Genomic DNA, 27,257 nt, shown 5'->3' on the forward strand with positions numbered 1-27,257 from the left:
ATATACCGGTATTTTCCCAGTACCGATATACAGCGCAACCCTAGTCTGTCATTAAGGCTACATAATATTGTAATGAGAATGGCTTTTAAATGGTGAGACTTTTGTTTTTGTAATCAGGCTTTAAAGAAATCATATAAAAATTTGAGATTTAGATTTATCGGTCAATATAGGCTATGTATCGGTGCATCCCTAATTACAATGTCTTCATAATTGTCTAAATATCTGACAAAAAAATAAATAAAAAATTCACACTGTTCACAGAAATCTCCAGTTTATTCCGTTCCGTTCGCGTTAAAAAGAGGGGCGGAGCTTAGCGGAAAGTCATCGACAGCCGATTCATGCTTGTGGAGGTCTTGACTAACAGCTGTAAAGGATGTTAAGACTTTGATTGACAGTTAAGAAAGCAGTGTGTCAGAATGAACTAAGTCACCTTAAAGATAGACGTGACTCTAGTGCAAAGGTGCTGGAACATACACAAGCGTTCATACACAACGTTCACATGCAGCAGACAGACTGCATCGTATCATTTTTAAAAAGAACGCCCTCTAGTGGCGCAACAGACCGTGACGAGAACTTACACTGTTACCCACAAGCCACGTATACTGAAAAACCGATGACCAAAGGAAATCATATTAATATTTTTTTTTGTATCTATCCTCCTTTCTAAAACACAAAAAAAAAGCTGTTTGCCATTGCTTGAGACAGCTCTGCTCCCATTGGATGTAGTTGTAAAGGGTCACATGACTCCTGACATGCACCAATCAGATTCAGCTGGCTGTTCCAGCACCCGCATTCTATGACATTAAAGGATATATATGCATCCATCTAATGATGTCACACACACACACACACACACACACACACACACACACACACTTATGCTACCATGTACAGTGAGCACTAACAGGCACAGTTAGGCTGCTGTAGTGGAGGAGGGTTATCCGTTAGCCGGGCCGTTCCCTGGGTTCCTGAGGTCGCGGCGGGGTCAGTCTCTATACTATCGGACATCTTGTCGCAGATTATGTCCACCAGACGCTCAAACGTCTGCTTCACGTTGATGTTGTCCTTGGCGCTCGTCTCGAAAAACTCAAAACCTGGTAGACAGAAATGACACCAAACCACAGTCAAATATTAATAAATATATTTAATAAATAAAAATGTATTTTATAAATGTATTAATAATTGAATTAGTAATTAAATATATTTATTCACCATAATTCAGGGTAATAGTTAATTATGTTTAATAGTAAATAAACAGTACAATATTGCTTATTAATTATATCTATTACATAGTTTTCTTGTAATTTATTATATGAATAAATATATTTAATAAATAGCAATGTATTTTATAAATATATTAATAATTTAATTAGTACTTAAATATATGTATTCATCATAATGCATAATATTAGCTCATTATATTTAATAGTAAATAGTAAAATATTTCTTATTAATAATATATGACAGTTTTCTTGTCATTTATTATATTAATACATATATTTAATAAATAGCTATGTATTGTTTACATATATTAAACATTAAATTAGTAATTAAATATATGTATTAATCATCATTCATAATATTAGTTCATTATATTTAATAGTAAATAGTACAATATTGCTTATTAATAATATGTATTACATAGTTTTCTTGTAATTTATTATATGAATAAATATATTTAATAAATAGCAATGTATTTTATAAATATATTAATCATTTAATTAGTAATTAAATATGTATTCATCATAATTCATAATATTAGTACATTATATTTAATAGTAAATAGTACAATATTGCTTATTAATAATATATTAAATTATTTTGTATAATTTCATATATATTAATACATATTTTTAATAAATAGAAATGTATTTTATAAATATATAAAAAAATAATTAGTAATTAAAATATATTTATTAATCATAATTCCTAATAATAGTTAATTATATTTAATAGTAAATAGTACAATATTGCTTATTAATAATATATTAAATTATGTTTTATCATTTAATATATTAATACATATTTTTAATAAATAGAAATGTATTTTATAAATATATTTACAAATAGTAATTAAATATATGTATTCATCATAATTCATAATAATAGTTCATTATATTATATTTTAACTATGTTTTTATTAGAGTATTGCATTGTTAGTACTCTATATTTGCACACAAAGTTGCTGACTACGTAGTGTCCTAATTCTGCGACTCTGCGGTCCTGAATGGATGTTGGGTTAGAAGTAAGTTGCCTATGTAGGCAGAATCTTTTACAGATCGTGACAATCCTCAACGAGATGTAATTGCTTTGACAGTATGAAAGCGAAGAGGGAATGTCCTCACACACACAACACACATACACACGTCTATTTCCACCGTTCAGTGTTACTCTGAGACGTCTCACATTCTGCTGTCATCCAATTATATGCGTTTAATTATCGCCTGAGTTCAAAAGCTGCAGTTCCCTCCGTATGCTCTAATTTATGCACCGTGAACATATGCTAATACGTGAGCCATCTACGGTTATATATTATATTGCAGTGCTTATATAGGGGCATTTTATGGTGATATTATTTTCCTGGCTGGCACATTTTGGAGTTTTGTAGCATTTTGTAGTAGTTCTTAACCAATGGGTTGACAGCAAAGGTTACAAAAAGCAAATTTTGATGCTCTCATTATAGTGCCTCATGCACTCCCATTCAAAAGGCATTTTGACCGAAAACGAAAATACGGTCAAACTTAAAAGTGGCGTTTCCATTCTAATTATGCTTTTACATGAAAGTTTGACTCGGGTAGATTATCAAAAAGAGCCAGGGTTCAATTTTGGCGAGAGTTACCCTTTAAAGGTGAACTATGCAGGTTTTTTACCTTAAAGTCCGCGTGAACCGGAAGTTGCAACCGACTTTATCTCAGTGTTGTGACATATTTCCGAGATAAACAGAATAGAGACAGAGCGTATTTAGGCCACGCCCACACCCAGGGGGAAAACAATCCAACCGTCTCCATTGACTTTGCATTGCGAGAGGCTCCTCCTTGTCATTTCTTGCTTCTAACTAAAGACAGAAAAATGGCTAAAAGCTGATGTGTGACGACGTGTACAGCAAACAAGCTAAGAAACACAGAAATAAGTTTTTATAAGCCGTCGACCCCAAAAAACGAGTGTTTAAGGACTTAAAAGTGGATAGGCAGTTGAGACAGAGCGTAACGTGTCTCATTACTCTGAGAACCAGCGTACGCCCGCTGGAGGAGAACTTCATCGGCGACACAGGATCGCTTATCTTACAGAAATATAATATATAAAACTGACATTTGGATATTTGACTCACCAGTGACCAAATGTTTAACTTACTGCACACGTAACTGTGTTTTTATTGCATACTGAGTGTCAGGATCCCACTATTTAACCATTCGTTCACTTTTAAGTCCATAAACGCTCATTTTTTGGGGTCGACAGCTTATAAAAACTTATTTCTGGGTTTCTTAGCTTGTTTGCTGTACACTTTGTCACACAGCAGCTTTTAGACATTTTTCTGTCTTTTGTTAGAAGCAAGAAATGACAAGGAGGCAGCCAATCACAATGCAAAGTCAATGGAGACGGTTGGATTGTTTTCCCCCCCGGTGGGCGTGACCTTCAGATTATGACGCGTTACGCTCTGTCTCTATACTAAATTAGGAAAAATAGTGGGCGTGGCTTTTTTTTCAACTAGCACCTGATTGGATATAGAAAAGTAGGTGTTTTATTCAGTCGGTCTACTGTCAGTTGGAGGGGCGTGGCTACGGGTGTTAAGCAGACACCAAAACCGTCAAACCGACGTCATCAGGGAGTGCAGAGGGGAGGGGCATTTTCAGATTTTGATTAAAGATTACGAAGCCAAACATTTTTTTTTGTGTGGATTGACTTGCATGGATGAATTGTTCACCACAAAACGATCAATTTATGCAAACAAAGTAAATATGGTCAATTTAGATATCATGTGGACTTTAACCGAACAGCTTCGGAGTCATTGGAATGGTTATATTACTTTTTTCGGGTTGAATGGTGGTCGTCTCGCTTCCCTTTGAGCGGAGAAAACACACTTGCAACTTTGGGCCGCCGCGTCAGGAAGTATCGCGTGATATCGGGTCTTGTGATGTAACGAATTGCTTTACGGTAAAAAAAATCTGCTAAAATTCTGTCATTATTATTGCGCTCCCTCACGCTGTTCGAACCCGAATGAGTTTTTACGACAGTGTTGTCAAATATCTATTCCGAAGCTGTAGGGGGCGCTCTATAGAGAAACCTGCGAGCAAAAAGCGAGAATACAGCGAAAAAATTCCCAAAACTGCATAGCCCTCAAGCGGGTAATCCATCCGCCGGAAACTGAAGCCTCCCCGGGCGCCGCCATTGTAGCAGAACATCTCCTGCTGTTAGCATTACATTGACTCCCATTCATTTTGGCGTCACTTTGACAGCGAATAACTTTACATCTGAGGCGTTTAAAGACTCCATTTGTCCATTATTTATTTCTAAAGAAACACGACAGTGTATAAAAGGCTCCATTACCTTGTATCTTACGTTATGGCCCCGTAGAAGCAGTTTTTTGTAAAAATAGGCTAACGATTGCGTCATAACCACGCGACTCTGTCGCACAGTTGAGAAATTAATGTATGGACCGGCGGAGAAGCTCGGGGGACGTGGAGGCATAAAGTCTGATAAAGTCAAGGGAGAAGCCCATAGAGAGTGATAAAGTTGCTCCCGCTGCTAGCCCATGGACAGCTAATGCTCACGCTCTCCGTCTCTGAGAGATTCGGAAGGGAATGATTCAGATTTCTCTCGGCACAGCTACACGAAGACTGACAGCTGTCAGACTCACGTCACATCTACGTCGTCAAGCTCAGTTTGAGTCTGTGCAGTTCGCCTGGCGATCAGGAAGTGATGCTTCTAATGGGCTTCACTTTTCTCCGTTGAAACCTATGGGGTCGCTGTGTCCAGTTTATATACTGTCTAAAGCCCTGCTTTAAGAACAGTGTTGGGGAAATGCATTACAAGTAACTCGAGTTACGTAATTAGATTACTTTTCAAAGTAACTAGTAAAGTAACACATTACCGTACTTCTTAAATTTACAACAAAATATCTGAGTTACTTTTTCAAATAAGTAACACAAGTTACTTTGTTTTCCCATTTATTGACTGACAGCTCTCCTGTCCTCATGTTGAGACAAATCAATGTGCTGTGTGTGTGTGTGTGTGTGTGTGTGTGTGTGTGTGTGTTTATTGTAGTTCTAGAGTAAATGTGAGCATTTACTCATCTCACTTGCACACACCAAAAATATTCAATATTCCTCAAAATGAATAAAATCAGTGAAATGCATATTCAGAATACTATGCCAACCTCCAATAACTAAATATGTTAAATAAAACATACATTTTTATGCATTTAATCTCACTTTATTGACCAATGTACTTGCTTCTGACCTTCGATTAAAGTTAATTTTGATTCAGTTTTATAAGCAAAAATGACTATAGGTAGATAGAAATGTCCTCTACTGTACACATTTCCTTCAACCGGAGGATTATTATTTCACTTTTGGTGTGAAAGGGTCTTTACATTTGCCCAAAAATAGAACTTTTGTGTTATAAAAAAACAAGCCCACCACTTCCATATTTTTTGGAATTGCCAGACAATTAGACCTTACTGGGTAGAGATCCACAAACATATAAACAATGTATTTAATGTAAACATTCCATTCAACTGTGAAACTGTGTATTTGGGCAATCTAGGGTTTGAAACATGGAATATCAATGATAAAAAGTTGCTGCTGATATTATTGGCAGCCAGTAAGAAATCTGTTACGAGGAAGTGGTTAAAAGCAGATCCACCCACCATTGATGAATGGATTGAAATTGTCTATGAGATTTATGTTATGGAAAAGATATCCTTTTCCCTCAAAATTGAAAAAGAAAAATTTTACAAGATTTGGACCAAATGGACTGAGTATGTAAAACCAATCAGATCTGATTTCATTTGACTGTACTTGTGCTTTGTGTAGACCTGCCCTCTATTTAAATGATGTTTTAATAACCAGAGGTGGTGCGCATCCCGGTTCCGTTCTGCTTTGTTATTGTTCCTAACTGAAATAAGTAGTGGTCCGTAAAAGGAAAATTCAGAGGGGCAAAACTTCCTGGCTTCATCTTAACCAATGTACTTGAACGACTAAGGTTGTAATTAATGTATGTGATGGGATTTTGCCTTTCTAAATAAAAAGATAATAAAAAATAAAAAAAATAAATAAAAAAACAAGCCCAGCCCAGGTGGGAAAAAAGTAACGCAAAAGTAACGTATTGCATTTCTTTTCTAAAAAAGTAACTAAGTAATGCAATTAGTTACTTTTTAAGGGAGTAACGCAATATTGTAATATATAGTAACTTTCCCTAACACTGTTTAAGAAGTAAATTATGCTGACCCACCTGACTGGCTCCACCGCTCCAGGGGCCTCATTTATAAAACTGCGTAGGATCCTTACTAAAAGTGTACGTGTGCCCGAAAGCCAAAAATGGCGTGCGCAAAAAATATTCAGACTTATAAAAGCGTGCGTACGCCAGAACCTGCGCAGGATTCACTTTATAAATCCCACTCAGCGGAAGATTGTGCGCACATGCGTCTCCTCCCCGAAATAACCATATATGGAGCTTACAACGCCTAGTTTTACTATGCATATCCTCATCTGCATATCATTTGCATATGATTATTCATCCACGTGATAACATGTTTAACGGTACAAGACATTAGGAAAATATGAAATATGGATGTGCCGTCACATTACATTTATACAAATCATTTAGTAGCCTATCCTTGCCTTGTTTTTGAATAAATAAATCAAATAGTGTAAAATACATTTCAGAGAAAGTTTTCTCAATCTTTTCCACTGGCCAAAAAGTATTTTTAATTGATTTATATTTTTAATGGAAACAGATAGACCTTGTTGTGCATTATATCTGCACAATCTACTATTATCATAAGCAATTATCTCTGTAGCTAAAACATTAAAACACAGCATGCCAAAGGAAAAGTGTTCAAAAGCATCGCATCCACAACTTGGTGAGGCTTGGTTAGTGAAATTATATGTGTATTATCTTTCTGTAGGCCTATATGTCTAATTTTCTTTAGATTTTCTGTCTAAAAGTGAGCAAAAAGGCATAACTCCAGCTCACCATCGGTGTCGCCAAACTGCTCCGTCTCAAAAACGTTCGTACGCATGGGTCAGAGTTTGCGTGCAGGTGCGCACATTTTCCCGTCAAGTTTGTTTTTATAAATCACAACTTATGCGTCGGAAGTGGCGTACGTCTCTTCCAGGGCCTGTTTTGTGCGTACGCAACGGTTATAAATGAGGCCCCAGAAGTTTCCCTGGAGGAATCAAACTTATATAGTTGTGGGAAGAGGTTGGGAAGAGTGAACTCACCCAACTGCTCCGCCAGCATCCTGCCGTTCTCCACAGACACCACTCGCTCCTCATCCATGTCACACTTATTCCCCGCCAGGATGACCTGCGCGTTGTCCCAGGAGTACGTCTTTATCTGGGTTGACCTAGATAAAAACAACCAAGGATGTTACGATTCACTCTCACAATGCAATTATGCTCCACATGCAGTATAAACAGCATTCTGCATCACGCATGGATTATCTCAACACTGCGGGATGATGCATTTCTGTATTGTATATGCAGGGCTCCGTCTGCAAACATACACCGTTTACAATTATACAGTATATTCACGGTTAACAACTGCATTTTCTTTTACAGTAGGACTTATACCCTGCATCATTTCTTGTAAAATCTACAGTACTTCACTGGCAATTTTAGTAAAGTTTTTACAGTTGTACTGTAAAGCTGAGTTTACGGTATTGGAAAAATTACTGTAAACAAACAAAATCATACTGTATTGCTATAGTGCACATGTACAGCAAACAGTCCACACAGTATCATTATTTCCAACATGACATCATGACTTTGCGTAAACGTACACGCCACTGCAAGTCTGTTATTTCTGTCTTACAATAATTCAAATTATCACTGGGATTAAAGTTAATAACAAAAGTACTCTAAAAGTACTGTAAACTTTTACTAAAACCCAGTAAAAGTACTGGGATAAAAGTTAATGACAGAAGCATAAAAAAAAAGAAAAAGCAAATCATCTTTTGAAAGTAACTTGACGCTTAAAATAAGGATCGTGTCAATTACACCGTTACACCAGTAGGTGGCGACAAGTGACTGTTAAAAATTGATTTGTCATTGAATCATTCATTCAAGAGATTCGTTCAAAAACACTGAATCATCAAGACTTAATGAGTGAGTCATTGAATCATTCACTCAGTTTTTATTTTATTTTTTATAATTCATTCAGATTAATTCAACTTTTTTTAATAGACTCCAGCAATGAACATTTTCTCAGAACCTCTAGTAAATTACATGTTACTTTGTTTAGTTGTCTGTTCAGAATTGTGGGAGAATCTCTGTTTGAAACTAAAGAATTGTGATTCTCCATTTATCCAGAATCGTGCAGCTCTGCTTGCTGTGTCGTATTAGATTACTTTTGAACTTTTATGATATTTTATTTTATTTTATTAGATGTGATATTGTTTGATAACGCAGTTTAGGCTGTATGTTATGGGTGAATGGTGCTATATAAATATATTTAAATTATTTTTTCTAGTGTGTCGCCCAATTAAAGCTGAAGTTTTATACCGTCTCAGCTTTTAAAAGGCTTGTTCTGGTGCCGACAGCTGGTGCAGATTCACTAAAGCCCACGACACCTTACAGCGTTTGCTCATGTATGTCGCAGCGATAATGCGGAGACCGTAGTAAGTTGCGTTTGTGTTTCCCCAGCGTTTTCACATCCGTCTGGTTTAATTACGTGTCAGTTCACTGACCGCAGCTGGAGTCTCTTGAGTTTCACCAGACATCATTTCAAAGAGTTAAACTATAGTCAAGCTCCCTTCTGAAAAACCACATGACAGATTACTAACAAAAATAGCTTTTTAAGGTGAGACACGGCAAGCAAAAACATCGGGTTTTTTTTCACTGGTCAATTTTGAGATTTTGGGATATTTGTCTTCAATAACATGTCTTCTTTCAGACTTGTGGTGAAAAAAAAGTCAGAAATACACACTTAGGTCTTTATTTTACTAACTTTGTCTATTTGAGTCTGTAGATTTCTCATAAATTCAACAAAAGTTGCCGTTCTTAATCAACATGATCCGCGATATCTGTCTGCACCTTAAACACACACACCGTTAGAAAGCTCTCTCTCTCCTGTACAATGCTGTCGGATCCAAATATGGTCATTTCCTTTTTATAAGCAACCAATCGTGAAAGTAAAAGGGCTGAATGCGCAATCTCATTGGCTGATGATAAATCTTTAAAGCCGTTTTCTCAAAATGACTTTTCTCTCATTTACACATTTACATTGACATTTACTATAATTTACTATTATATATTTAGGATTTGTAAATATATTATTCATAGCCTGATTTATATAACATTTTATTCCAAAAAACATGGCGAAAATAAATGTTTTAAGGCTATTGACAGTATATTCTGATTTACAGGATAACAAAAGTAGATATCCATAAACACAATGAAAAAAATTATTTTGAACCTGGCTTTATACAATACTCAGAAAAATACAAATAATTTAAACTAAAACACTCAAATTTATAGTATACAAAATAAAAAATATATAGCCTACCGGTAGTGATAAACCGTAGTATTTCACTAAATATTTATTTCCAAAATATTTAAATATATATATAAAAAATTACTGGAAAACAAATGACAGAAATGGGTAAGAATTAAAATTTTATTTCTATTATTAAATTATTAGTATTAAATTATTAGTATTATAATTTTTTTTTTTTTTTACCAGCTCACTGAATTGAAGCTACTTGACAGGAGATTATTTATAACATATATTCATGTCTGACTTTGACAGTGCTTATTTGGATCTATTTTTTGTCATTTACTTTTATTTTACGGAAAATTTCAGCATCAACATGTTGACAGAATTTAACATTTCTGAGTGAACTATTACTTTAGGAAGATAGCATCTGCTGATGACGCAGTATAATAGCAAATTCACCTCTCCGGATCTGTCCTTTCAATAAATGCAGGTCTCATTTCTGCTTAATAAAGTACTAAAGCTCAGACATCAAGCAGTTTTGCGGTCGCAATGACTCCGCATCTGACCCGAGTCGCTCTACTCTTTCTGTTGCAGTTCCTCAGCCTCGTATCCGGATGTTCATTAGTCTCTCGTCTCACGCTAATTAAATCAGCCACTGACCACAGCCGAACGCCCAGCGGAGCGGATCAATAGGGCGGCATCCGTAAAGCCCTGAACGAACCCGGCTGCCCTTTAATACTGAGAGAAATTTAAATGGCTCTTGTTAAATATTAACCAGATGGATTCCTGAAGACTCAATGATGCTACTTTTCCTCTAAGGCCTCTTTAACTGCTCACAGAGGACGGTTCAGTTTACATAATTCAAAACAGACCCTATTTACTCTCTTAAAGATAAATAGGTAACAATATGTAAATGTTTTCGCCGCTAGGGGTCGCTAACCTCTTACAATAACAAAGGCGTATGTTGATGATTTCCTGCGAAATTATGGAACTTGCCGATGGATCTGATAATGTTTATGGATGAGTGAAAACATTAATGTTTTTAACATGACTGTGGTATGAAGCAGGTCGCGATTGCTAATAAGAGACAGATATCACAGATATAGAGGAATAAGGACATTTCATTCTACCAAACTACCCGCAAGTGCTGAATTACTCACACAGGTCAGTTTATTAGACGGATTAAACTTGTGAGGTAACGCAGCGCTGTTTCACTCGCTCTACACTATCACACTAAACAGCATTTGAGTGTTGAAAGTTATAATGTCGGTGGGCCCTATCTTGCACCCAGCGCAATTTACTTTGTACACCGACGCATGTATCATTCCTATTCTGCACCCGCGCACAGCGACTTTTCCCTCCACAGACGCACGTCGGTAAATTAGGGAATGAACTTGCGCTCGCGGGGGCGGTTCAGCGAAAAGAGGAGCGTATTCCGGCGCAAACGTTCCCTGGTGATATTTTCCAGTTTTAGAAAGCAACTCCGCCACTGACCAGGAGAAACCCAGTCTAAAGACAGCGGCGCGTTGCGCGTTAGTCACATGCTATTTTAAGGGCGCGTGCTTGGCCATAATGTAGCGTGTTAACGCGCATCCACTTTGATTCTCTAATATAAACAGACGCAGCAGTTTTCATTTTTGCAAATCATACATTATTACAAGGAAAAATATTAACACACGAGGGAAATCATTGTTGTGTCCGTGAAGATGTGAAAAAGATCTATCTAGATTTAAAAATAAATCTAGATTAGGCTACACATTTACCCAAATTATTATACGCCTGTTTAACCGAAGCTAATTTGGGTGGTTTCTCCCATCATCCCCAATGTCACTTCTCTGTGTTTTACGGCCCTGACGAGAACGCCGGTCTCCTCGGCTGTGAACCGCTCCTGGCGTGCGCTGGCAAATCCGCCGTTATAATAGCGATCCGCCGTGGAACAAGCGCGCCGGCTCTTAAAGGGAATGTGAGAGGACGCTCTGATTGGTTTATTTCACGTTACGCCCAAACCACACCTATGAATAATGAAGCGACTTGAGACCAAAACATTTTAGATTTGCGCCGGGCGCAAGAGTCGTTTATCCCGCCGGGAAAATAGCAACAGCGCCGGGATCCGCCCACAAAGTTACTTGCGCTTTGCGCTTTGACACTTGCGTTTCAGATCGTTAAAATAGGGCCCTATATGTTAGTTTGTCTGTATGATATTAGCAGTAAACTAGATCAACATTAGAATAACATACTGATCATATTCTAAAGCCACGTTTATAATAAGTATGGAGGAGATTCAAACTGTGCTGCAGTTGTTTGTGATGTATTGGTTTACTAACGAGGTAATTAACAAAACGGCAGAAAAGAGACGAGCACTGATACTAAAGCGTGTTCAGAAAGCTCGTAATGCTAGATATATATTTAGACGATGCGGACATTGACCGTGAGACGGCTGGGACGAACACGCAGAAAATTTCCTCTTCCACAAATACGCTTAATAAAGCCTGAACCTCGTCGTCGGTCCAGCTGTGTGTGTTTAAAAAAAAAAAATGTAATTCCATATTTGCAGACAGACGACTCTTACTGCATGAAGCCACGGTTCAAATAGAATGCTGCGTGGAGTCCTTCAATTGGACGATTGGATAAATGAAAATGAATGAAAAATTATATTTGTAGCATTTTTCAGGCGTTTTGGTTCCTTTTCACACCACACTGATTGCTCTGGTCCGGATCAGTTGATGAAACGAACCAAAATGCAGTCACGTGACAACATCCACATCACTCGTTGGCCAGATCGGTCTTGAACGTATTTCCATAACTGCACTTCGATTGTCAGAATTAACGTGCGGGGAAATCCCAACAGAAATCCTGGAAGTAAACAAAGAGGAGGAAAATCCGGCAGACAACACGCCGCTTTTTACTATGGAGAGACGACTGCGTCGGCTGATTGTGTCCCTGGTCATAGTTTATTATATAGTTTGTCTACAGCACTTTAGGAAAACAATAACATCTGAGAATGAAGCGGCTTGAAAAAAATGTTTTATGCACTGCACGCGGTGTCACTTCAGAAGGAGACGTGCATTATTTTAGCTAAACAGTGACATAATGCACAGCGCGGCTGACTACGGCAGCTGGTTTAGCCCAAAAATAATCAATTCTTTGGCAGTTGGGTCTGTTGGAGGTCGGATCACGTTCACCACAAACGAACCGCTCCAGAGCTCGTTTGAAAGCGTACCGAGACCAGCTCGTGCGTTTGTTTGGTCCGCTTTTGGTGCGCACCGAACGTGATTGCTGCATTCACACCGGCCCAGACCAACCGCACCACGGGGGACGACGAACTCTAGTGCGATTCAACCCAACTAAAGCACCCTTCAACTGCCTCTGGAAGTGGTGGAAAGTGGACAAGCTCAAAACCTTTCAGAACCCGTTTACTCCTGTGTTTAGTGTCGTCCACTTGTGATCCGATCGACCAAAACGCGTCTTGATACCAGGTGTAAACAGGGCCTTAGATATTAAAACGTCTGGCCTAGTCACTGTGACTGCTATTGTTATACCAAACAATGAATCACTAAAGTGTTGTGGTGATGATGATGATGATGTGTAAACTAGAGATATTTATGCTTCCTTCAGAGCCGTCTCACTCACGGCATTTGTGTTGATGGAACAATAACTGGCTTATAGTTCTCTTAAACACTGCAGATTTTTTCTGCAAACACACACACACACACACACACACACACACACACACACACACACACACACACACAGTCTGGTTCGCTATCTTTATGGGGACTCTCCATAGACGTAATGGTTTTTATACTGTCCAAACATTTCTGTCCCCTTACACTAACCTTCCCCAAAACCTACCCATCACACAAAATTTTCAAAAAACTCATTCTGTATGATTTATAAGCTTGTTTCCTCAATTTAGGCCCCCACAGTGACACAAGTCCCCATGAGTCTGTGTGCATTCAGGTCCCCACCGGGATACAGTACACACACACACACACACACACACACACACACACAGTCTGGTTTGCTATCTCTGTGGGGACTCTCCATAGACGTAATTGTTTTTATACTCTACAAACAGTTCTGTCCCCTTACACTAACACACACACACACACACACACACACAGACACACAAGCTTGTTTACTCAATTCAGGTTCACAGTGACATGAGTCCACATGAGTGTGTGTGCATTCAGGTTTAAGTCCCCACCGGGATAGAAAAACATTTACACACACACACACACACACACACGCACACGCACACACAATCTGTTATGCTGAAATACTGCCTTCTGCTTCAAACACTGCACGCATGTCTCTGCATGATCACGGCTGGCGTATGTCCCGAGGTTTCGTCTCGGATCGCATCTACACGGCTCGCGGGTCAGAGGTCACTCACCAGTCCTGGACGGCTCCGAACGACTCCTCGTTGGTGATGTCGTACATGAGGATGAAGCCCATGGCTCCACGATAATACGCCGTAGTGATGGTGCGGTATCTCTCCTGTCCCGCAGTATCCTTACAAATACACACAAAACAGCTTTGTTAGTTCAACACTCGTTTGAATTCTTAAACACTTTTTTTTCATTCAATTCAATTCATGTTTATTTGTATAGCGCTTTTTTTACAATACACATAATTTCGAAGCAGCTTTACAGAAAATGCACGAGTCCACATTACAATTTACAGAGATCTGTTTTCAGAGGAAACGGTCTAAGTTGTGTATTTCAGAAATGTACATGTACAAAATCACAGTTAGCAAAACATTTTTTTTATTTAAACAATGTAGTAATTTAATGCAGATACAATGAGCTCATTGAAGCTCATAGTGAACACTTGTTTGTTAACAAATGATTATGACATTTAGAAAATATAGCATTGGTGCATGTTTTTTTTTTCAGAGTTTAAACCCAAAATACTATAATAACTAGAGATGCACTGATGTATCGACCAATATTCGGTACGGACGATAAAAGCTTTTACTTTCACTATCGGCCGATGTTTAAAATTATTATATCCTCCTGTCAATCAAAAGGGTGCAGAAAAATGTGTCAGACTACAACAATCAAAAGTTAAACTACAAAATCCCTCTTGTGTTGAATTTAGGGCAAGTTAACGCGACAATAACAGTTAAAAAATAGTGATGTAGAATAAAGTTGAAGTTGTAAACAAAACAAAGATTATTACAGTACATTTTACAAGAAAATACTATTTCAGTCTTTCAAGTCAAGTCACCTTTACTTATATAGAGCTTTATACAAAGCAGATTCACATTAATAAATAGAATCAATGATGCAAACTTCATCAAATATGAGACTTCAAAATGTCACGCTTCATTCAATGTTACCTGCCATTTCTTTGTAATTATTTGTGGAAATTTACTAGCAATTTCTGAGTGAAAGGTGTTTCTATCCTACACTATTTTTTTTCAGTGTAGTTAAAGGTGCAGTGTGTCATATTAGTTGCGAATTGCAACCAACAGAAGTTACGGTGGCCGACAGGAAGTGATGTCATCGTCTGAGACCGCAGAGAGTAGCCAGTTAAGCAATGAGGTTTATTTACAAATATACATTAAGAAATTAGGTTTACTTTATTATTCAGTAAAACGATGTTATTGCAAATATTATTGTTACCTGTTCATCATTGTGTCAGTGTTTTATTCGCTGACTTTAGCTTTGAAGAACAACATAGAGACGAAACGTGTTTGTCCGCTCAGGGCCACCGTAGAAACATGTCGTGTAAGCGGACCTGCGGTGTGTGTAGAGAGAAATGCTCATTCTAAGCTAATAAAAACATAACGGTTCATTAAGGAAGGTCTTTATACACCACTGACAACATAGTTATGTATATGATATTGCATTTCTGTCAACAGATCCTCCTAAATATTACACAGTGCTCCTTTAATTCACTTTTTATAGGGAACCACAACAGCAAACCTAACATTGGATTCATTTTATTCCATATCATTTAAATAATATTTCAGAAGGCTTGATGGATGAGAGCAGGAAGTCATGTAACTTCTTACACCAGATTGTTCCCAAATTTAGCAGGGAAAAGCGGAGACCTGCCGGGGTTACCATGGTGATCGAGCAGTACAGCAGGATATCGATGGCGCTGGTCGGGTGGGTGGATGCAATACAGCAAATTATGGACCCTAAAGGGTAATATTGTACACTTTTGTAGCATGCAATTTCTCCCAGCTGACCAGTTATAATATTAGTCAAGGATTCTTGCACCAAAAACATCAAAATGTAGTTTACACGACCATTTCCACTTTCCCTCTAGCCTTTGTTATGGATTATTATTAGTATAGCTGTTGATATGTAAATGTGGGCGGTCATATGGTAATGAGCTCATAATGGCCTCTGTTTCAAACCCTCTACATTAAAAGCGTACAAATTAGCAGAAAGAAAGGAAAATCCTGTTTTGACACAATAAAATATGTTTAACAGATAAGGGAATCTTACAACACATGCATAAAGTTGGGTTTTCACCTTTAAGCAAAAAAGCATGAGTCAAATATGTGTGACACACGCATACCAAGTCCAAGCCCAACTGAGCAGTGCTCAGGCCCACCTCTTCGAAGCGGGTCAGGACAGTTAAGGCATGTTTACTGTAAATCGCCTGGTGTGAGTACACTACACCCTGCTGGTCTTCCCCTGCATGTGCCAATAACACTGCCCTCTAGTGTGAAGTGGACCATGACCAACAGGCAAATCCCCAATCCTGCTCTTATCTGCCACAGACAGATCCAATGAGCGACCACACACACACACGCACACGCACACGCACGCACACACACACACACACACACACACACGCACGCACAGAAGAGAAGCACACACACATACATACATACATACATGTATACATTGCATACAGTACATACACACACACACACACCAACGCACAGAAACACACACACACACACACTATACAAAAGAGAAGCGCGCACACACACACACACACACACGCACGCACACACACACGCACGCACGCACAGAAGAGAAGCACACACACACACACACACACACGCACGCACGCACAGAAGAGAAGCACACACACATACATACATACATACATGTATACATTGCATACAGTACATACACACACACACCAACGCACAGACACACACACACACACACACAATACAAAAGAGAAGCGCGCACACACAATACATAGCACACACACACACACACACACACATACATACACACAAAATAGAAGCAAAAACACACACACACACACACACACAAAATAGAAGCACAAACACACACGCACACACACACAAAATAGAAGCACAAACACACACACACACACACAATACAAAAGAGAAACATACACACATACATACATACATACATACATACATACATACACGCATACATACATACACACACAAAATAGAAGCACAAACACACACACACACACGCACACAGAGTGGCCAAAAAATAAAGCATCAGGCTCCATTAAGAGGCTTTATGATGATCTAGAACCGCAAGCAATTATAAAATGGGCTCTGAGCGTCTCTTTATGGCTCTGTGAAAGGCTTGTGTTTGGACACACACAGACTGAAGTAAAGGCTCTAATTACCGCAAACAGAGCCGCTGATAAGAGCAAACAACATGCGGTCGCTCCCCTAGCAGGTGCTGGTCAATCTCGGCCACGACCCGAGAGGGGGGGGGGGGGGAGAGAGAAAGAGAGAACGCACCATTCACTATAGTACTGTACACACACATTACTCTCTCAGTCTGCGAGAGGTTACATTAGGCCAGTCGATCAATTCAAAATGTAGTCAAATGAATAATGATACACTGATTAATCAAACTATATATAATATCATAACATCATTGTTGCAGACAGCAAATCACCAAATATGCATTAGAAAAAGTAGCTTTTAAAGTCAATAAATCAATAATGATCAAATAATAAAAATACATTAAAAAATTAAAGTTTTTGTTTTGTTAAATTTACAGCCCTACCTTTATTTAACCTTTATTCTCTAAAAAATTTAAACTTATCATTGTGATGTCAATTAATAAGTAATTATCAAATAATAAATATATATATATTAAAAATGAATAAAATACATGAAAAAATAATAGTTTATAAATAAATTATTAATATTATAAAAAAATTATCAAATTAATAAATGAGCCAACATGTTTTTTTTTATAAATAAATAATTTAAATAATTAAATTGAGTCCTTCTTTTAATATAATATATTCTCTAAAAAGGGATGAAATAACCTACCTTTATAAGTCAATTAAAAGAATAATGATAAAAAAAAATATATATATTTCAAAATAAATAATAAAATAAATAAAAAACTAAAATAAATAATTTAAATAATTAAATCATCAGTCCTACTTTTAAAATACTTTATTCTCTAAAAAATCAAGGATGAAAAAATGTAGCATTAGAAGTCAATTAAAAAGATTATGATTGAATAATACAAAATATATTTATATATAATAAATAAATAAAACATAAATTTTATTAAAGTACAATACTTTAAATGATTAAATCAGCATTGTAAATTGATTTAAAAAAGGTAAAGAGAGAGAGAGAAAGTGTGTGTGTGTGTGTGTGTGTGTGTGTGTGTGTGTGTGTGTGTGTGTGTGTGTGTGTGTGTGTGTGTGTCTGTGCGTGTGTGTGTGTGTGTGTGTGTGTGTGTGTGTGAGAGTCACTTCTGAGATCTTATGCAAGTGGAAGAGCTTCATATCCGACAGATGAGATGCTAGTGCGTGTGACACTGATGTGAGTCAGCGTGAGCGGCCTATGGTCGGACTGCAGACGTCAATGTTAAAACTCTTCAGCTGCTGTAAGAGAATAAATGAAGATGACTGTGCAAGCAACACGACATCAAGACAAAACACTAATACAGAAACTCAAATGTAACTCAAAATGACAATATATGAAGTAGTGAGCATGTTTGGAAATGAGGAAACCGGACTTGCTTTAAAATCATTACATGCTGTGCATTATAGTCACCTTCATTTATATATCGCTTTTAACAATATATACTGTTTCAAAGCAGCTTTACAGTGATAATAGGAGATCACAGTAACAGATTGTTTTGTCTTTACAGCAGATCTAGAATAAAGTTATCCTCCAGATAAAGTTAGTTTTGATTGATTCACTTCCGTCGCAACGATCATTAGTTATCAACTGAGGGGCCGCTAACACGACACCGTTCTAACAGAAAAGCCTTAAAGGGTTAGTTCACCCAAAAATGAAAATAATGTCATTAATGACTCACCCTCATGTCGTTCCAAGCCCGTAAGACCTCCGTTCATCTTCGGAACACAGTTTAAGATATTTTAGATTTAGTCCGAGAGCTTTCTGTCCCTCCATTGAAAATGTATATACAGTATACTGTCCATGTCCATAAAGGTAATAAAAAGATCATCACAGTAGTCCATGTGACATCAGTGGGTTAGTTAGAAGTTTTTGAAGCATCGAAAATACTTTTTGGTCCAAAAATAACACAAAATAAGACTTTATTCAGCATTGTATTCTCTCCCGGGTCTGTTGTCAATCCTTCACAGTTACGCTGATGGCGTAAGACGCTGATGACGTGTTATCTGGTGCGCCCGAGCTTCATTTATAGACTGAGGGAAACGCACGCTGTAAAAGTGTCTCATCCGCGACATGCACATTTACGCACCATTAAAAAAATGATATCCACGCAAACAATGTAGAATAGCTTGAATATAGCGTGCGTCTCCCTCAGACTGTAAACGAAGCTCGGGCGCACCAGATAACACGTCATCAGCGTCTTACGTCAGCAGCGTCACTGCGGAGTCCTGAACGCAGATTCACAACAGACCCGGGAGAGAATACAATGCTGAATAAAGTCTTATTTTGTGTTATTTTTGGACCAAAAAGTATTTTCGATGCTTCAAAAACTTCTAACTAACCCACTGATGTCACATGGACTACTGTGATGATCTTTTTATTACCTTTATGGACATGGACAGTATACTGTATATACAGTTTCAATGGAGGGACAGAAAGCTCTCGGACTAAATCTAAAATATCTTAAACTGTGTTCCGAAGATGAACGGAGGTCTTACGGGCTTAGAACGACATGAGGGTGAGTCATTAATGACATTATTTTCATTTTTGGGTGAACTAACCCTTTAACCCTTAAAGCAACACCAAAGCACTTCTCCTCTTCAGTCCCCCTACAGGTTGGATTTTTTTTTTTTTTTTTTCATGTTGTCAAAGTTACCCGCCGAATTGACAACACGCTGATGTCAGACAAACCAATCAAACCAATCGTCAGACAAACCAACCAATCACGTCCGTTTACAAACCAATCAATGTCCAGATGCCGCCCACATAGGGCTGTCAAAAAAAAATCAAAAATCTAATTCGAACGGATATCAAATATCAAGAAATGTATTCTATTTTTTTTTTTTATCATATCATATCCTTCATTTCACTGCTTTAATAAACGATTCGGTTTAAGCACGGCCTTTTCTGACTCGTGGGGTCACAAACCAAAGGTTGAAATGATGTTCTCGTCTAGAAGACACCTAAAGATCGATATACTGTTACACACTCAGATGTGGGACTGGTGCTGTGGAAAGCTCAAGCTGTGACTTATAATGGAAATGACACAAAAACATCATACACTGTGACACAGTAAGACAGATGAGGTCAATAAGTTAATGCGTTTAATGTTTTCGTCTCTTCTGCTCACCAAGGCTGCATTTATTTCATCAACTAATAAGTTAATATTGTGAAAAATTAATGCAATTTAATATAACTGTTTTCTATGTGAATATATTGTGACCCTGGATCACAAACCCAGTCACGAGTCGCACGGGTATATCTGTGGCAATAGCAACTATACATTGTATGGGTCAAAATGATTGATTTTTCTTTTATGCCAAAAATCATTAGTATATTAAGTAAAGATCATGTTCCATTAAGATATTTAGTAAATTTCCTACCGTAAATATATAAAACATGTATTTTTGTGAATGAATGCAGCACAATCGTGAACATAAATGCACAACTTTAAAGGAGATTTTCTCAATATTTAGATTTTTTTGCTCCCTCAGATTCCAGATTGTCAATAGTTATAAATATATTTAATAGTAACCAAATATTGTCCTATCCTAACAAACCATACATCAATGGAAAGCTTATTTATTCAGCTTTCATATGATGCATACATCACAATAATAATAAAAAATTACCCATGTGACTGGTTTTGTGGTCCAGGGTCACATATTATGATATGTAATTTATTCCTGAGATCAAAGCTGGATTTTCAGCATCATTACTCCAGTCTTCAGTGTCACATGATCCTTCAGAAATCACTCTAATATGATGCTCAAGAAACTTTTCTGATTATTATTATCAATGTTGAAACATGTTGTTCTGCTTTATATTTTTGTGGAAATCGTGACACATTTTTTTTCCTTTTCAGGAATTTACTTATTTTTAAAAACAATATCTTTATCTTCATCTTATATTATCTTTATGACCCCAATATATATATACATATTTCTATTTCTATTTTATACATACATACATATATATATATATATATATATATATATATATATATATATATATATATATGTATATGTATATGTATATGTATACAGTATGTATATGTATATGTAGGCCTATGTATAAAATAGAAATAGAAATATGTTAACCCCTCTTCAAGCTAAAATGATCCTCCTTTGAGGATTAAAGGATTAGAAAGGGTGCAGTTTTCATTTCCTATATATGACAAAGTGGCGTTGCCGTCATTAAGGTAACGAAGAGCATGTTAGTTAAAGCGTCGGCCTCGTTCTGACGGGACCGGCCCGTTTGCACGCCATCTGAGAGATTCATGTGTCTGGAGACGCTCCAAATCCCATGTTGAGTTTTATTGATCAGTGACTCATGTGGACTAACCCTTTATCCCTTCATTGGGCCAATAAATTAACGTTAGCCAACGTGAGCGAGTCATTTAGGAGATGGGCTTCCTCTGGGAAGCAGGGATTTGATTTAGACGGATGAATGCTGGGAGTGAGCGAAAATACTGACGATCAGCAGCTGAGCAAACGAGGACGGGTAAAAAAGAAACGCTGACACTTTCACAGTCTGAGGGAGAGCAGAGAAAATCAATTCACGCTTGCACAAAGAAATTCACAGACAGCGAAGAGACGGAGAACCACGGCAGGTGATAAAGATACATCACGCCTACAGTATCACTACAGTTAATGATGGTTCAAACTTACAGCTTATACCGCAGTACATCTACTGTGACATTTAATAAAAGCATTTCAAGTGTAAACAGCTTCATTGATTATAATGGAAGTGATTTACAGTAGCTTTGATGTGTAGAAGTTTTTGTCCAAGCCAAGCGATGAGCATTAGGACATTATGATGCTCCACATTTATAGTAAGTATCGGATATGTTTTGATTTCAGTGAAAACAGAGAAATTACTTATTTCCTTATTGCCTGGTTAGGACAAAGTTTTGAAAATGCAAATTCAACTTCACCTTTTATTCAAATGTTATAAAAATGTGTTAAAGTCCCCCAGAAAATCCAGCTTTTAATGTTGTTTATGTGTCTATGTGGTGTTTTTAATCTGCGTTAAGACAAACCGTGTGTAAGTTCATAAGTGGACAGCATTGCTGAGTATTTTCTGCTTAAAACTGCAGTGAACCAAAGACAGTCTCAAAAACACGCTTTGAAATCGCTGGTGTTTCTGACGTCACACACTACCTTGTAACCAATCAGATCAACGTGTGATCGTCAACCAGTGGATCTCTGAGCTGAGTGAGTGAGTGGAGGCGGGGCTCATTTGCATATTCATAGAACTGCGAATACTAAATGAGGCAAGGGTGTCGAGTTACATTCAAGATATTTTAAAGCCTGAAAAATTTTGTTTTTTTCCAAGGAAAAATTTTTTAAATATGTAATTTTGGTGATCAAATATGAGTTTTAAGGGATACAATTATTGACAAATGCTGTGAGCTTTTTGTTTTTCAATGCATTATTATTATTTTTTTGCATAATAAAATAAAACCTGTAGCTGTAGTTTGGTATTAATAAATATTATTTAATTTCCAAATTAAGTAATGTTGTTTCAATGATGAATTAGGTTTCAAATGTCTGTTTTCTTTCAGCTGAAAGGCCTTTAGTTTTCCTATTTTTCATCATATTAACAGGCACCATTCAAGTGAACATACTTAGGTCGTTTTTAGTACTTTTGATTTCTGGGAACACAAAAAAGCATTGAAATAAAATCTCTGTGAATGAAAGGAGACAAATGCCATGGGGAAAAGGACACACACACACACACACACACATGAACTCACTCACCTCCTCATTCTACCTCTACGATTTCTCCCGAGAGGCTTCGTGGTTGAACGAGTGAGAGTAAAAATAGCTCGAGATGAACAGTCATGCCATCGGTGGTGGCGTCTCTGACCACAAAGCACACGGTCGACGAACGTACAGATTTATTTGGAAATTAAGCATTTTAAGCAAAGACTGCTTTAAATTCGATACGTAACTGATAATAATTACACTATCATCATTCTCATCCCATTACTGCAAACAAGATTACAGACAAGTTCATATTAAAAGCAACTAAGTAGGCTTTAAATGATAAAATACAAGATGGAAAGCAAAAATCTGCTCTGTTATTGATTGCAAGCAGGGATAATATGATATTTGACTATTTTAAAGTGCCCCTGTGGTCAAAATCATGTTTTAAATGTTGTTTTTATGTTTATGTGGTGTTTTTAATATGCTTTAAGACAAACCATGTGTAAGTTCATAAGTCGACAGCATTGCTGAGTATTTTCTGCTTAAAACTGCAGTGAACCAAAGACAGTCTCAAAAACACGGTTTGAAATCGCTGGTGTTTCTGACGTCACATACTACCTTGTAACCAATCAGATCAACGTGTGATCGTCAACCAGTGGATCTCTGAGTGAGTGAGTGGAGGCGGGGCTCATTTGCATATTCTTAGCACTGCGTATACTAAATGAGGCAAGGGTGTCAAATTACATTCAAGATATTTTAAGGCATGAATAATATTTTTTCAAGGAAAACTTTTTTAAATATGTGATTTTGGTGATCAAAGATGAGTTTTAAGGGAAAAAATTAAATTACGGTAATTAAAAAAACGGGTACTTTAAGATTTTCAGAAAATAGGCTACCCATACCTTTCTTGACTAACTTGTAAATTATATATTAACTCTATTTATTTATGTGAGTGTCTATGTATATATATATAAATTAGGGCTGTCAAAAGATTAATATTGATTAATCACATCCAAAATAAAAGTTTGTGTTTCCATAATATATGTGTGTGTACTGTGTATAATTATTTATATATATAAAAACACACAATCGTGTATATATTTAAGAAAAATTGGTTATATTTATATATAAAATATTTATATATAATATAAATTATATAAATTTATATACAATATATAAATGCAATTATTCCTTAAATATATACATGAATGTGTGTGTATTTATACATAATAATTCTACACAGTACACACACATATATTATGTAAACACAAACTTTTATCTTGGATGTGATTAATCACGATTAATCTTTTGACAGCCCTAATATATATATATACACAGTATAAATTGTGAATTAAATGAACTCTGTATACTGGAGGCTGTGCAATTAGAGCCGGTTCAGAGGTGTCAAGTGATCACAGAGAGATCTTAATAATAAATGTAAGTTACGTGGGAACACTTCCTATTAGATTTCTTCTCAGAAACCAGTCATTAGTTTATTGCAACATCTCCAAATCGAGCATGAGGTGAAGAGAGTCTCGTTTCTTGACACACTTCTTGTCAACCCTCTACAGTGAGAGCAATGGACGAGACGGTGTATACAAATCTTGGCAGTGTACACAGATCTATTGATTACAAAGGATCCATTTTTAGCAGAAGCCAAAGTTTAGCCTTTCAGCTTCAACAAGTTAGTTTTCACTTTTTGGCCTCATGAAGTAATTATCAGAGATTTTCAGTCTGCATTAAATGTGCATTGTCACTTTAAATGGCATGTCGGGGCAAATTCAAAAGCTTTTCACTGGATTGATTGACTGGCATTCTTTAAACTCAAAATGAAGCTGCTCAGATCTATAATGCTAGATGAGCTATTCTCACGGCGCTGAATGAGACGCATGATTCATAGATGCGGCGGCGCTTCCTGGAACAAAACCGTTCAGCCCAGCTGTTCCTGTCCTCTACGTCTGTTTAATATAATAGAGGAACGACAGGGGCTATAAAGAATGTTTTAGCACATTTATTCTGCGATAAACTCATGTCCTACAAACTGAATGTCCTAGGATGTGTTTTGTGAAATAATGTAAATAGTGCAACGACACTACTGAATTGAACAGAAACAAAATGTTTGGCTTTAAAGGGATAGTTCACTTTGAAATTAAATTTCGGTATGTTTTATCTTACCTGAAGTACATCAAGATGTAGGTGTCTTTGTCTACGCAGTAGTTTCAATTTTGATATTTTTAGGTCAAACCGTTCTTGTCTGTCAGTCATATAATGCAGGTCTATAGGCACTGTCTCCAAAAGCATGCAGAGAAAAGTCCAAATTACACAATTCCCCATCGTAAGTGCACATTGATGGCCTAAGACACGAAACAAGCGGTTTGTGTGATAAAACAAACAGTATTTATATAGTTTTTATCTCTTTTACACAACCACGTCCAAGTGATCTGTTAACACCGGATTTCTTCCCCGGAAACTAATCTAACCGCCTTCGATTGGACGTTGCATTTTTAAACTCAGCAGAAACGCGTGTGATTGGCTGTACGGCTCAACGTATGCCTTTGATTGACCTGAACAATGAAGCGAGTCGTGTGTCAAGATAGAAGGCTTACAAATTGGGAATAAGTGAAAACTCAACACTCCCGGATGAGTTCGCGCGAGCTTAGGCCATCAATGTGCACTTACGATGGGGAATTTTTTAATGTGGACTTTTCTCTGCATGCTTTTGGAGACAGTGCCTATAGACCTGCATTATATGACTGACAGACAAGAACGGGTTTGACCTAAAAATATCAAAATTGAAACTACTGCGGAGACAAAGACACCTACATCTTGGATGCACTTCAGGTAAGATAAAACATACCAACATTTAATTTCAAAGTGAACTATCCCTTTAAGGCCGTGTGTCCACCTATGTCAGGGATAGGCAACTTCGGTCCTGGAGGGCCACTGCCCTGCAGAGTTTAGCTCCAACCCTTATTAAACACCTGAACAAGGCAATTCATGTTTTCAGGATTACTAGATGGATGGGTGAGTTGATATCAGGGCTGAAGCTAAACTCTGCAGGACAGTGGCCCTCCAGGACCGAAGTTGCCTATCCCTGACCTAGGGCTTGCATAGACTAGTCGAGTAGTCCAGAGATCGACTACTTCAACCACTAGTCGGCGCTGTCAGAAACAATCGACTACTTGAGCGTGCATTATAGTAGTGGGAAATTCACTGGGTGGGGATTATGAAAAAAAAGTGTGATTTATAGTCCAGAAATTACGGTAAATACAATCTCGTCAGTCCTCCGAAAATCCCGAAAAAAAGTGTGATGTGCTTCAGTGACTACTTCGCTCAGAGAACCTGTCAATCACGACGTCTCACCACCGCTTTTATAGCATCAAGTACCGTTTATGACCCATACTAGGACCAGCCACCGGGGGGCGATCGAGACGCTTTGGCTTCGCTTTTCAGGGCTTGTACGGCACGCTTGTACAGAACCCATAGGATGCTGCACATGCGTGGTCAACACAAAATGAATCACTCTCTGAGACAACTCGGTAGTCCCAAGTCATATTAAAGATTTGTTAAAAATTAACGAATCGTTCATGACCGACCCATCACTAGTGCATTAACCATAAATTAATTCAAAACAGCGAACGTCACCAACAGACACCACACATCAGATGTGTGGAAGTATTTCATCAAGGATGACAAAAATATTGTAATTTGCCAACTCTGTATGACTAATTTAAAATACAACAGTAGTACGACAGCTGTGCACAACCACCTACGATTGAAACATCCAACAACAAAGACAAATGTAAGTGAGACGCACATCACAAAGCAAACGAGCATTGGTGAATTCTGTTAGCGCCGATTACAGAGAGGAGAAGACAGGTAATAACAGATTTACTTGGGAAGGATATAAGAAGGATATAATGTTTTGAGTTTACTTATGTAATTGTTGCATTAGGCTATGAGTTAATAAACCTTTATTGATAAGAACTATTTCATATCTTTTAATTTACAGTAGCATGAACCACGAGTAGTCGAGTAACTCGAGTATTGTTTCGTTTTGATAAGAAATCGACTAGCATTAATGAGTAGTTGTGCAAACCCTATGTCCACTAAAGCGTCTGTATTGTTTCCATATAAAAATGAATGATACAATGAAAAGTATTTTCTCTGGCTCTTGTTTTAAATGATCTTGTTCTGTTATTATGCTTGTTGTTGTCGTCTGTTGAGGTTGTACAAGCAGAATGTGGCGGTTGGTCGGTGTGGTATTAGTCCCGCCCCTTCTCCACTGTGATTGGACGGCTGCCGCAATT

The 27,257-nt window shown here is 37.3% G+C and overlaps 1 protein-coding gene across 1 annotated transcript in view; it reads right to left on the reverse strand.

Annotated features, from left to right (window-relative positions):
• Window positions 1–256: 256 nt before the first annotated feature.
• LOC306991646 (ras-related protein Rab-3C-like) overlaps window positions 257–27,257 on the reverse strand; it is a 33,880-nt gene continuing 6,879 nt past the window's right edge. The window contains exons 4-6 of the mRNA XM_079599696.1: window positions 14,054–14,172; window positions 7,443–7,567; window positions 257–1,094 (exon numbers count right to left, since the gene is read on the reverse strand). Of these exons, the coding sequence (XP_079455822.1) occupies window positions 901–1,094; window positions 7,443–7,567; window positions 14,054–14,172 (438 nt within the window). The 3' untranslated portion in view covers window positions 257–900. The remainder of the gene's footprint in view (window positions 1,095–7,442; window positions 7,568–14,053; window positions 14,173–27,257) is intronic.

This window comes from Phoxinus phoxinus, assembly GCF_949152265.1.
Source record: "Phoxinus phoxinus genome assembly, chromosome: 23".
Taxonomy (NCBI): Eukaryota; Metazoa; Chordata; class Actinopteri; order Cypriniformes; family Leuciscidae; genus Phoxinus; species Phoxinus phoxinus.